At 41.5% G+C, this 13,491-nt stretch overlaps 1 protein-coding gene across 1 annotated transcript in view; it reads right to left on the reverse strand.

The window, feature by feature from the left end:
• The window catches only part of kl-2 (dynein heavy chain 2, axonemal kl-2), a 45,699-nt gene extending 32,792 nt beyond the window's left edge, over positions 1-12,907 (reverse strand). The window contains exons 1-2 of the mRNA XM_070998027.1: positions 12,870-12,907; positions 11,720-12,163 (exon numbers count right to left, since the gene is read on the reverse strand). Coding sequence (XP_070854128.1) covers positions 11,720-12,163; positions 12,870-12,907 — 482 coding nt within the window. The remainder of the gene's footprint in view (positions 1-11,719; positions 12,164-12,869) is intronic.
• Between the last annotated feature and the right edge of the window lie 584 nt (positions 12,908-13,491).

The raw sequence follows: 13,491 nt of genomic DNA on the forward strand, positions 1-13,491 counted from the left end.
TGGCAATAGTGACCGAATGACTCCGTGGTAATATAATTGGATGACGCCCATTAAAATCCAGAGAAGAATTCTTCAGCCGGCCATCCACTCTAAGAAGCCCAAATTGGTCAATGAATGGCGAAAGAGATGCGAGCGAGCTGGAGGAGTGCACCATTCCCTTTGACTGCAATGATTTGATGTCATCCCATAAATGTGAGCGCTGGACAAGACGAAGCAACAGCAACAGAACAACAACTCCATCCAAAACAGCCGACACATTGGAGCACCACTTTCTAAGCTTAAATTTTCCCTTGGCTAGAAGTTTTGATGCCTGATCCATAATGATGACTGCCTCTTCCTTGGACTTGGCTCCAGATATCAAATCATCCACATAAAAATCGCGACGAATGACCTCAGCCCCAAGCGGAAACGCTGTATGCTCTTCTGCTGCCAACTGATGCATAGCTCGCACAGCCAGAAATGATGCTGGCTTCGTGCCATAAGTAACGGTGTCTAGCTTAAACACCCGCAATTGATCCTGGGGGGAGTCCCTCCACAAAATGCATTGCAAATGGCTGTCCTCAGGCTGAACCCTAACACAACGGTACATTTTGCAAATGTCTCCTGTGATTGCTACTGGGTGTGAACGAAACCGTAGAAGAATCTGGAACAGCTTAGGCTGAATAACAGGGCCTGCCATAAGAACATCGTTGAGAGAATAGCCTGGGAACTGGCCGCCGATCCATCAAAAACTACGCGAAGCTTTGTAGTGGAGCTATCTTTCTTTATGACGCAATGATGAGACAAGAAATATCGGCACAACCCGATGTCAGCGGCAGAAACTGATGACATATGTCCTAGATCGAGATATTCTTTTATGAATGCTGCATATTGAGCCTTCAAAGATGGCTGACGATTCAACTTTCTCTCTAGGGACAATAATCTTCGATAAGCTTGCTGGTAGGACTCTCCCAAAAGATCTAGATTAAAATTGGCAGGCAGCCGAACAGAATAATCACCAGCTGGCAAACGATTGACGTGTCTTACGAAATGTGCTTCACAGTCCAATTCTTTCTTAGTAGCGCGTAAAATTGGCTCGGCGCAGCTTTCCACTTCCCAAAATCGTCGAAGAAGATCATCTGACCGATCGAAACTATTCTCTCTACTAGCGAGAAGTTCATCTTGAGACGACATTAAAACCGAGCCATTGGAAAGGCCATAGCATCCAGAAACAACCCAACCCAGACGCGTCTTTTGAATTAGGGGTAATCCAGGTGGAAGCTTGATTTGGCCAACGCACAACATCTCGAAAAATAGGCTGGCTCCGATTAAAAGATCCACCCGCTGGGGAGCATAAAACCTTGGGTCAGCTAACTGTATATTTTTGGGTATGTTCCAGCTGCCAATGTCGACGTTGAATCTAGGCTGTCGCTCTGTTATGTTCGGAGCAATCACCGCGGTAATGTTGGCCGAGTATTCGGAAGTTCGGGACTGAATCGTAATATTGACCGAGTGACCGTCCGTCACAAAACTGGAATCTCCAACTCCAGTTACAGATGCTGAGGATTTTACTTTCTTTACTTGAAGCTGATTTGCGAATCGGGACGTTATTAGATGCAGTTGGGAGCCCGAATCGAGTAGAGCTCGACAGGGAACGAAAACCCCAGAACGGTTTTTTACTAAAATGCTAGCCGTTGCTAAGAGCACAATATCATTACTAAATTCCTGTGCAATAAGAGCAGTCGAAGTGGAAGGCAGTGCAGAGGGTGAAGCAGAAGGAAGTGCTTCTTGAAGCTGTGCTCCTTCTTGTGAAGGAAAAGAAGGTGAGTTTCCCAGGTGAAGCAGGGTGTGGTGCTTAGATCCGCATGAACGACAACTACTAGAGTTGCATTGCCGAACTTGATGACCAACCTTAAGACAATTTATGCAAAGACCGAGCCGCTTCGCTTCTTGAAGCCTATTCGCAGGAGACAGGATTTTAAAATTCTGACAATAAGAAATGGAATGCCCTGTATCATTACAGAATATACAAATCCAGGGGTTAGCGTTCGAGGCAACAAATGCTGATCTACGCGCATTGGGTATTCTGTTACTTCCCACCTGATTGCCCGGCGAATAGTTTGCCATGGCGAAATCCATAGTCTCCAACGTCCTGCATCGCTGCTCCAGAAATGATGCCATTGACTCCCACGTAGGAATTAAATTGACGAAGGCAGGGTCCTCTAAACGCTCTTCCCACTTTGCCTGACTTGTCGGATCCAACCTTTGGAACAGAACTTGGACGATGATGCATCCTGCGATTTGTTCTGTCGTGCCCAGTCCCTTGAGAGCACGAATATGAGCATTGAATTTATCGGACAGATCCCGAAGTGTCGAGACGGAACCACTCTGCACCGCCTTTAGTCCCAGGATCTCAATAATGTGTGCCTGAAAAACCAAACGTCGATTATCAAATCTATTTTTCAGCAAATCTAAAGCAATTGCGTAGTTGCCATCCGAAATTTCCAATGAGCGAATAGTTTCCAACGGTGCGTCCCTCAGGCATGATCGTAGATGCTGCAGCTTTTCTACGTTGGTGAGGTCGGGATGACTATCTATGATCGTGGTAAACATAGAATAAAAGTCAGACCAATTTGCATAACCTCCAGCGAATTTTGGAAGCTCCAGGGGGGGCAGCAATGCTGCCCTATGTCGAGGCTGACGCTGCTGGGGGCCGAAAACTCCCGGAGTGATGCCGTCAGCAAAAGTTGAATGCGAAAGAAGCTGTGAGGTGCGCTTTGAAATTTCGGATCGAACCGATGACTTCAGAGTTACGAGAATGTCATCAAATTTCTCACTTAAATCACTTTCAATTTCCTCTAAATCCAACTCTTCGAGCTCACCGAGCACCTTTTTAAATGACTCTTGAAGCTCATCAATCAACTCTAACCTCACATGAAGACCGGATTCGTCGCATGAAGTTAACGCCGCACTTGATAGGGAATCCACTAAGCGCTCCACTCTATTAAATAAAGCCGTTGCCTTGCGCTTTAAAAATATTGCCCTGTTTGCATCAGCGGTAACATCTCCAAAAGCTCCCGTAGGCATGGCTACAACAACAACAGCAGACGAAATGCCCGAAATTCGGCTCCAGCGGGAAGATTAGCGCAAAGCAAACGAGGGAATAACAGCCCGTTACTTGGCTATGTACGCTTCTATGTATAGCTGATTTTGCGCCTTATGTGTAAATTTCCGCAATCACCAACTGCTATTTATTTATAGCGCTCACTGCATTTAAGGCCTTATGATTGTTGCTACGCCAATGCACCGCAGAAACAAGAATGAAAAAAGTCAATAAATAGACTTATATGATTTGCACTTAGTATTATTTATGCACAAATCACGTCGGGGTCACCAATGTTGAACTAATAAGCTTTTTTATTAGTTGTTGCTAAATTAAAATACGAATTTCAGGTTGCTTTAGGCTTGTTAACAATTTATTAGCGAGAGAGAGTACAGCAGGCGAGACGAGAATGCGTTTTATGTCGAGATCAGAATTCGTACTGATTTACAAAGGGACAGCCAGCCGAAAGCTGGGCCGAAAAATGCAAGTACACAAAAGACGAGAGAGCTAGATAAAGAGAGCTACCTTTCGCGATGCCATTAATATAAGAGATCGAATTAAGAAGTTAGTTGGCTGCTGCGGCTGCGTGACCCGACAGTTATTAAAGTTAATAATGTGGCGAGTTCTATTGCCGAAAACGATGAAGTCTCGCCGCAGCGGTTGGCTTGCTTCTTTCAAAATGAATTGGTTTCTGGAGCAGTTTAAGGGTTTCTTAGTAGTTTCAATGGTGTATGAGAGCGAAAGCGACCTTACAGGTAATTCTGGAGATTGCCTATTGCCCAGACTATAGCCAACAATTCTCTTTCGTTGGTGGCGTAGTTCAGTTCGCAGTCCTTTAGCGTACGCGAAATCATGGTAACCGGTCTCTTGTTTTGAGATAATACCGCACTTATTCCACTCGCTAAGGCTTCGGTGGTTAAGTCAAACGGTAGCTTAAAATCTGGGTATGTCCATAAGACATCTTCTGATGCCAAGATATTTCGAGGATGGTCGAATGCGTTTCGCTGGGTTTCATCGAACCTAACAGCCACTTTTTTGACATATTCTTGCTGACAGTTCCGTTTTTCCCTTTGCGAATGGCTGTTAGAGGTCTAGCAATAGAGGCAAAATATTTCACGAAGCTTCTGTAATAGCTTGCCAGAAGAAAAGACTTGAGGCTAAAGAGATTTTTTGGTTCGGGGAACTCTTACATTGCCCTAACTTTATCTGGGTCTGTTTGGTTCCTCCTCTGGTGGCGATGAATCCTAAAAGTTCTACGCTTTCTTTAAAGAGCTTCGTCTTTTCCCGTGCCACCCTAACATACCACCATCAACATAGATGTAACATATTTTTCCAATTTCTTCCCCCACCACATAATCGATGGCTCTTTGGAAAATACTACCGTTTTTTTTCCTCGGGTATTAAAGAATTTGGCTTTTCCCAAGAACGCTAGAATCATGGGTGTACTTGGCATGGGATAGCGATCGGCGATTGTTCGCTCGTTCAGTTTTCTGAAGTCGATCACCAATCGCTTCTTCCTGATGCCATTATTGTCAGTCCCTTTTGTGTCGAAAATACCTTAATTTTTATACCCGTTACTCGTAGAGTAATAGGATACACTAGATTCGTCGGAAAGTATGTAACAGGCAGAAGGAAGCGTTTCCGACCCCATAAAGTATATACATTCTTGAAACTATACAAGCTACAATACTGGGATTAGGCATGCAGATTCCTGAGATTCCTGCGCAGCGCAAGTTTGCATCAAACCGCCCAAAACTGTGGCTCCTACAGTTTTGATGCTAGAATAAAAATTTAAACTGAAATGTATTGTTCTCGTCAATACCTACCTATTGACCCAAAAAAAAGTTTGCCACGCCCACTCTAACGCCCACAAACCGCCCAAGCCTGTGGCGCCCATAATTTTATGCTAGATACTAAATTTTAACTGAAATCTATTGGTGTCGTCAATACCTATCGATTGATCCAAAAAAAAATTTGCCTCGCCCACTCTAACGCCCATAACGCATTTCAATCTCGCTTTGCTGCTTGCATATCTCCATTTCCCTTTGGTCCCATTAGCAGAGTAACGGGTATCTGATAGTCGAGGTAGTCGACTATAGCGTTCTTCCTTGTTTTAGAATAATTTTTTTGATTTTTTCGGCTTTCGCCAAACATGGCACCACTGTGTCGTCAATTTTGGTAAAATTAACATTTCCAATGCCACCCCTGCACGCGTTAGCGAGTCGAAGCCTATTATAGCATCGAACGTGCTTATGCACAAAATCAAAACACACTGGCCGAGCCACAACACAGCTAGCAAACCACTCCGTAGGAGAGAGATGGCTATCTGATTGGCGGATAAAAATAAATGAAAAAAAATGTAAACACATAACGTTTACTCTCAACAGGCAAATAATTCCCAGAGTCCCCAAGCCAACGATGTAACGTATCTCGGAGTCTCTGTGCACCGCAATCGCCTCGCAAGAGGCTTGACTTGGGTTTCCAGCCGATCCAGTCTACAACGCAACGACCTGCCAAGCCGGCAATAGCTTTCGGCCCTCCTTTACCTTTGTAGTTCTGGCAAGAAGTGTTTCGAATAAGTGGCCGGAGTCAACTAACCCGCCCATTTTTTCCTTAAGAATTTTGTTTACTGTGTTTGTGAGGAGATTAATGTGTCTCTGTGTTTCTGTGTTTATTACAACCTGTATATTGTTTGCCTCAATTAACGATGCTTTGTTCTAATCCTATAGAAGTCATCCGCGTCAGGCGTCACGACCTTAAGTGCTGAGTCCAGGAAATCTAAGCTCCTGGCCATCGTATGGTGTATGGTTAAATCATCCAGCATGTTCTGGGCGTGGTTGATGTCGACTTCCAGTAACTTCCTCATCTGGAACTGTGTAAATAGCTCAAGAATTCTGACCGTTTAGTTAATTATGCTGGAGAACTCGTACGAATTAGTGGAGTACATAACCAGGCCATATTGATCCCATACTAGAAACTTTCCGGTCAGTACCGGGATGTACTATGCGTGTGAGAATTCGGTGATCCTCGCGTTCGCGGTGGACAGCAGTACGACGAATATAGCGGCGAGCCTGTGGAAATGGCAGCAGTATTGAATTTCTTTAACATAAGGGCGAACACGGATGGTGAGGTGTTTATCTGATGTTGTCCTTATGGACCACCCTCCCCCTAATAAGAACAGATCTGCTTCTACGCGCTCTTCTGAATAGAGAGACGTCAACTTATTTCCTAGTCTCTTGTTGTTACGCAAGTGAACTTTTTGCCCAACTTCACAGACTCTGTTTTGTCTTGAAGGGTTAACTCTGTCGAGGTTAGTCTGTTGCGCCTTATCAATGTTAGTTTTAAGTGCCCTCTTGACTTCATTGCATAGCTTCTACTGGCCTACATTCCGTGACTGAATGTAGCGATCTATTGTATTCTACAGTAGCTCGCAGAATCAGTTCCACGGTGTCGTCAATTTTTTTTAAAGATTTTGAGGCGTCTGGCTTTTTCCGCCATGGTACTGTGGAATCTCTCCACTTGGCCGTTGGAGCTACTGTGTAGCGATGGCGCATTAACTACATCGATGCTATAATTGTTTCAGAATTGAAGGAAGCCCCAACAATAGATAGTTTTAATGTTTTGGTAGAAGTTTACCAATTGGAGTATAGGGTCCCGTACATCTATTATTGCTCTAGAAGATAAGGGCTGTTCGATGGGAAATTTTGAGAACTTATCAATGCAAATTAGGAAGATTTTTTTTGTCAGTAGAAAAAATTTCGATGTGTAGCATTTCCATGTGAAGGAATTGGGGTGCTTCCTAACTCCTGCCTTTTGGGTGCCGATCAAACTTCGCTACCTAGATTTGACATGTTCAGGAAGTAGTAATCCCGGAGAATTTGTTTTGCGTTCTCCTGCGCAGTCCAATGGGCGCGATTGTGCTTAAGCTGTTTATTGGCATTGGTAATATCGCTGACGAAGTTTTTACAATGCCAGAACATTGTTGCAGGGAACTCCTGCCTTAAGGCATGTTGAATGCGAGCCACAATATTAGCGTTGATAATCTCTTTAACTGATTCAACGAGCAAGTCTTTGTTATTAAAGTTAATAATGTGGCGAGTTCTATTGCCGAAAACGCTTCTTGCTTCTTTCAAAATGAATTGGTTTCTGGAGCAGTTTAGGGGTTTCTTAGTAGTTTCAGTGGTGTATGAGAGAGAAAGCGACCTTACAGGTAGTTCTTGAGTATGCCTATTGCCCAGACTATCGCCAACAATTCTCTTTCCTTGGTGGCGTAGTTCAGTTCGCAGTCTTTTAGCGTACGCGAAATCATGGTAACCGGTCTCTTGTTTTGAGATAATACCGCACTTATTCCACTCGCTAAGGCTTCGGTGGTTAAGTCAAACGGTAGCTTAAAATCTGGGTATGTCCATAAGACATCTTCTGATGCCAAGATATTTCGAGGATGGTCGAATGCGTTTCGCTGGGTTTCATCGAACCTAACAGCCACTTTTTTGACATATTCTTGCTGACAGTTCCGTTTTTCCCTTTGCGAATGGCTGTTAGAGGTCTAGCAATAGAGGCAAAATATTTCACGAAGCTTCTGTAATAGCTTGCCAGAAGAAAAGACTTGAGGCTAAAGAGATTTTTTGGTTCGGGGAACTCTTACATTGCCCTAACTTTATCTTTTATAACATATTTTGCCAATTTCTTCCCCCACCACATCATCGATGGCTCTTTGGAAAATACTACCGTTTTTTTTTCCTCGGGTATTAAAGAATTTGGCTTCTCCCAAGTTCGCTAGAATCATGGGTGTACTTGGCATGGGATAGCGATCGGCGATTGTTCGCTCGTTCAGTTTTCTGAAGTCGATCACCAATCGCTTCTTCCTGATGCCATTATTGTCAGTCCCTTTTGTGTCGAAAATACCTTAATTTTTATACCCGTTACTCGTAGAGTAATAGGATATACTAGATTCGTCGGAAAGTATGTAACAGGCAGAAGGAAGCGTTTCCGACCCCATAAAGTATATATATTCTTGATCAGAATCACTGTCCGTCTGTCCGTATGAACGCTGAGATCTCGGAAACTATACAAGCTACAATACTGGGATTAGGCATGCATATTCCTGAGATTCCTGCGCAGCGCAAGTGTGCTTCAAACCGCCCAAAGCTGTGACTCCTACAGTTTTGATGCTAGAATAAAAATTTAAACTGAAATGTATTGTTCTCGTCAATACCTACCGATTGACCCACGCCCACTCTAACGCCCACAAACCGCCCAAGCCTGTGGCGCCCACTTTTTTCATGCTAGATAAAAAATTTTAACTGAAATATATTGGTGTCATCAATACCAAGCAATTGATCCAAAAAAAAAATTAGCCACGCCCACTCTAACGTTATAGTGGTCGTGGCAGTCTACTGAAACAAACTTGCGCTGCGTAAGAAGCTCAGGAATCTGTACGCCAAATCTCAATAGCCTAGCTCTCATAGTTTCCGAGATCTCAGCGTTCATCCGGACAGACAGACGGACAGACGGACATGGCTAGATCGACTCGGCTAGTGATCCTGATCAAGAATATATATACTTTATGGGGTCGGAAACGCTTCCTTCTGCCTGTTACATACTTTCGACGAATCTAGTATACCCTTTTACTCTACGAGTAACGGGTATAACAAGGAAGAACGCTATAGTCGAGTACCTCGACTATCAGATACCCGTTACTCAGCTAATGGGACCAAAGGGAAATGGATGCAAGCAGCAAAGCGAGATTGAAATGCGCCACCTACCGGCGGTAGACAGATTTAAGCGTTATGGTCGTTAGAGTGGGCGTGGCTAATTTTTTTTTGGATCAATCGAGACCAATACATTTCAGTTAAAATTTTGTATCTAGCATGAAAATTGTGTGCGTCACAGGTTTGTGCGGTTTTTGGGCGTTAAAGAGGGCGTAGCATCCTTTTTTTGAGTCAATCGATAGGTATTGATGAGAACAATACAGTTTAGTTAAAATTTTTATTCAAGGATTAAAACTGTAGGAGCCACAGTTTTGGGCGGTTTGTGGGCGTTAGAGTGGGCGTGGCACTTCGCTGAAACAAACTTGCGCTGCGTAAGAAGCTCAGAAATCTGCACGCCAAATCTTAATAGCCTAGCTCTTATAGTTTCCGAGATGTCAGCGTTCATCCGGACGGACAGACAGACGGACAGACGGACGCTTCCTTCTGCCTGTTACATACTTTCCGACGAATCTAGTATACCCTTTTACTCTACGAGTAACGGGTATAATAGTCAACATGTGTAAGTGTTTCACTTTTGTACAATTTCACATTTCGTCGAATGTTATACCAATCCAGTCAAACAAATATCTTTAGTACCATACTATACACCATAAATACACAAAAAATTCGAAAGCACATTCATACTTTTTTTTCGAAGACTTTTCAATGTTACGTTTGATATGAAAAACATATAAAACAAGGAAGAACGCTATAGTCGAGTACCTCGACTATCAGATACCCGTTACTCAAAGGGAAATGGAGATATGCAAGCAGCAAAGCGAAATTAAAATGCGCCACCTACCGGCGGTAGACAGATTTAAGCGTTATGGGCGTTAGAGTGGGCGTGTCAAATTTATTTTTTGATCAATCGATAGGTATTGACGACACCAATACATTTCAGTTAAAATTTTTTATCTAGCATCCAAATTGTGGGCGTCACAGGTTTTCGCGGTTTGTGGGCGTTTAAGTGGGCGTGGCAAACTTTTTTTAGGTCAATCGATAGGTATTGATGAGAACAATACATTTCAAATAAAATTTTCTATCTAGCATCAAAACTGTAGGAGTTTCAGTTTTGGGCGGTTTGTGGGCGTTAGAGTGGGCGTGGCAGTCTACTGAAACAAACTTGCGCTGCGTAAGAAGCTCAGGAATCTGTACGCCAAATCTCAATAGCCTAGCTCTCATAGTTTCCGAGATCTCAGCGTTCATCCGGACAGACAGACGGACAGACGGACAGACGGTCAGACGGACAGACGGACAGACGGACAGACGGACATGGCTAGATCGACTCGGCTAGTGATCCTGATCAAGAATATATATACTTTATGGGGTCGGAAACGCTTCCTTCTGCCTGTTACATACTTTCCGACGAATCTAGTATACCCTTTTACTCTACGAGTAACGGGTATAATTAATACGAATTTATATTAAAATGCTGCAAAATCATATCATCAATTAGAAATATGATATTGATATGAATTCTTTTCAATTTGATATGTAAAAGGTGATATGTGAAAATTGAGGAGACAATATCAAACGGATTTTGTTCCGTTATTTTCTCTGTGCAGCAAAATAACTATGGCAACCGCCGTTAAACCTTGTATTGATTTGATCTTGTCTAAGTCTCTAGGCCAGCAAGAAAAGGAGGATAGTTTCCATCCGGCCTAATCGTCAATACCTATCGATTGACCCAAGAAAAGTTTGCCATGTCCACTCTAACGCCCACAAACCGATCAAATCTTTCTGCCGCCCACATAACCATATATTGAGATAACGCGTATGTGGCGCATTAGAATGCCGCTTTGCTGCTTGCATATCTCCATCTCCCTTTGGTTCCTTTAGCTGAGTAACGGGTATCTGATAATCGAGGTACACTACTATAGCGTTCTTCCTTATTTTTAATATGGGTTGGTTTGTTGTTTTTGAATCTGAGTTCTTAGTTCCACAACTTATTTGTACTTGTCTTCTCTGATTTTAGCCCGAATATATCGGGTATTTGGAGCACAATTTCATCATAAAATTCAATTTAAAATGTGGGCTTGATTTTATAAAAATGTTAAATATAAACGGATGTTTACACAGCGAAATATTTTTAGTTTTTTGAATTATAAATTCTGTTTTATTTAATATTGGTCCATTAATTAATAAGTAATATATATATTATATTGACTATGCCTTATCGAAATTTTATTAACACTACATATTGTAGAAAAATATATTTTATATTCCAATGTAGAAAATAACTTTTTTTTATTTTGTTGTATTTTAGTAAAAATTACTTGTTTTTTTGATCTCAGTTTATTAAATAATTTAATTTAATTCTTTTATAATTGTTCGTATAGCTAAAAAGAGCACAGCTGCGCCGCCAGTGACACCAGCAGAGGAGCGATCAGTGCTTATGCATAAATGTATATACAAGTAAAGGCCGGCAAAGAGTCGGCGCGGCAGAGAAGAGGTACTATGTTGACATGTTGACAGAGCCGTTGCGCGTGCCAGATATGCCGAATCAGCAGTCCATTCAAGGGTGTACTCAAGGGTGTTCTTCTAATTCAGTCCAGGAGTGGACTCAAGGGTGGTCTTCTGATTAGGCCCTTGACTTGGATTTGTTTATACATACTGTGTACAAGTGCTACAATGTGCTTGTAATAGTACGATTGCATAACACGAAGTACAGTGTGCATTCGATATGTGAAAATACTATAATATGCATCTTCAAAACACATAATAATATCATAGTGTAGGACATTGTACACTTGGCCTATGTGTAAAGGCCAAAGATAAATTTAACTCGTTAATATTATGGAAATCTAATTTTTAGCTACATTATTTTTAGGGTTTAAAAAAAATCCAGTCATTTTGTCAAAAACTTTTACTTATAAGTTTTACTTACACTTGGATTACATCACGAACACTATTCCAGTGGCGCTCACGCATGCATGGGTTCTTTAAGGCTGTAATTAAGGGCAAGGTCCTCCGAAAACTATCCAAATTTTTCGTGGTAGTCTCAAGCATCTCCCAATGACGGTCATAAAATTTTTTATTTAAAACACTAAATTCCTTATATAAACTTAGAGCCGTATCTTCCATTTCATTTATATTCATTTTCCAAAAATTTCCTTTTTTCCATCCTTCCCAGTTGGTTTGCCAATCAAGTATTAGTTGCCATATGATCTGCACAATTTTTACTTCAGAGTCTAGTTTTCGGAGATCAATGCTCTCAGGTTGGTTAACATTAAACACTGCCAGATCACGCATAAGGCTTTCTTCAAAATTAAAGCAATCCTCAACCTTAAGTGCTATAATTTTAAGAAATTTTAACGCAATTTTGGGATTTCTGAAAATAAAGTTAAAAAATAAAAAATGTACAAATGTACCATTACTCAGCTAAACGAGTGCGAGATATATATGGATAGAGGAATAAACGCTGGGTTGCATGCCGATTAAATTCTTAACTATTGGTTATACTCTTTTAATGAGTGGTCCGATTCGAATTACTTTTGGCATGTAGACGGGCAACCAATTAAAATATGGGCTTGCCGAGATGCTTTCGCTGCGTAGAAAGCCCTGCATGCCTGATCCCAACATTATATCTCGTATGGTTTCTGAGATATCAGTGTTCATACGGACAGACAAAGAGACGAACATGGCTAGATCGACTCGGCTGTTATGATCTGATCCTGACCCGGAAACGATTTCTTCTGTCTGTTACATACTTTCATACAAATCTTATAATTTTGCAAGATGTTTATTATTCTGCCTGTTACATACTTTCTGACAAATCATATAATTTTCCAAGATGTTTATTATTAGCTTTTAACAAATTTTTAAAATTTGAACTAAAATTCTGATATTTATATACTTATATTCCGAATAGTATATGTAAAACAACGTCAGGTTGGACGCGCCTTGGCGTAGTTATAAAATGCGTCTGGCCCCCCAAATGTCATTAGCATGTTCCGATCATGCACATATAGATTGCTCTTATTTGAGTGATTCATTTCGGTAAGCTTTTACCAACTTCTGGAAATATGATAATATACCGATAATTCTCCTTCACTCCAAACGAAGATTCCCGCATGTCTCCCATAGAAAGATGTGAAATATTTCTCTCAAGTTAATTTTTCGCAGATGTTAAAAGATATTTTATAAAAACCCATTTGTTTTCACTTCCAGACCTAAAAAAAACACAAAAGTTATCAACGAACTTCCTATCTGTGCAATTCGTGTAGCTTTTCAACTTTAATAGTATCACAAAACTCAGCTAATTTACATTAGAAATCCTTACTACATTCGTAATTCGGAAATACTGCAGTGAAATTTTCTTGACGTTTCATAGGCCTTAGACCGTTTCTGGCAGAACTAAGAGGCTTCTGCCTAAATACACTCATAAATTACTTGAATCTTACCTCTTTAATCGACAGTTTGCTGTGTAATTTCAGCGCCTAAAATGCTGTTTACGCCATAAGGTGGTTTTGTTTTTGGAGAGATGTCCACAACTCCATCGCACTTCCCTCCCACTCCAACTCTCCACGAAGTCTCAGCTCCGCTTTGAAGCGCTTTAGTTTAGCTAGGCTTAAGCAGTTATATTTTCCCAGTGTAACAATAACTCGGAAGATGTCGGAAACAAGAAGAGCTAGGCTATTGAAATTTGGTGTGCAGATT

This window comes from Drosophila suzukii, chromosome Y (genome assembly GCF_043229965.1).
Source record: "Drosophila suzukii chromosome Y, CBGP_Dsuzu_IsoJpt1.0, whole genome shotgun sequence".
NCBI lineage: Eukaryota > Metazoa > Arthropoda > Insecta > Diptera > Drosophilidae > Drosophila > Drosophila suzukii.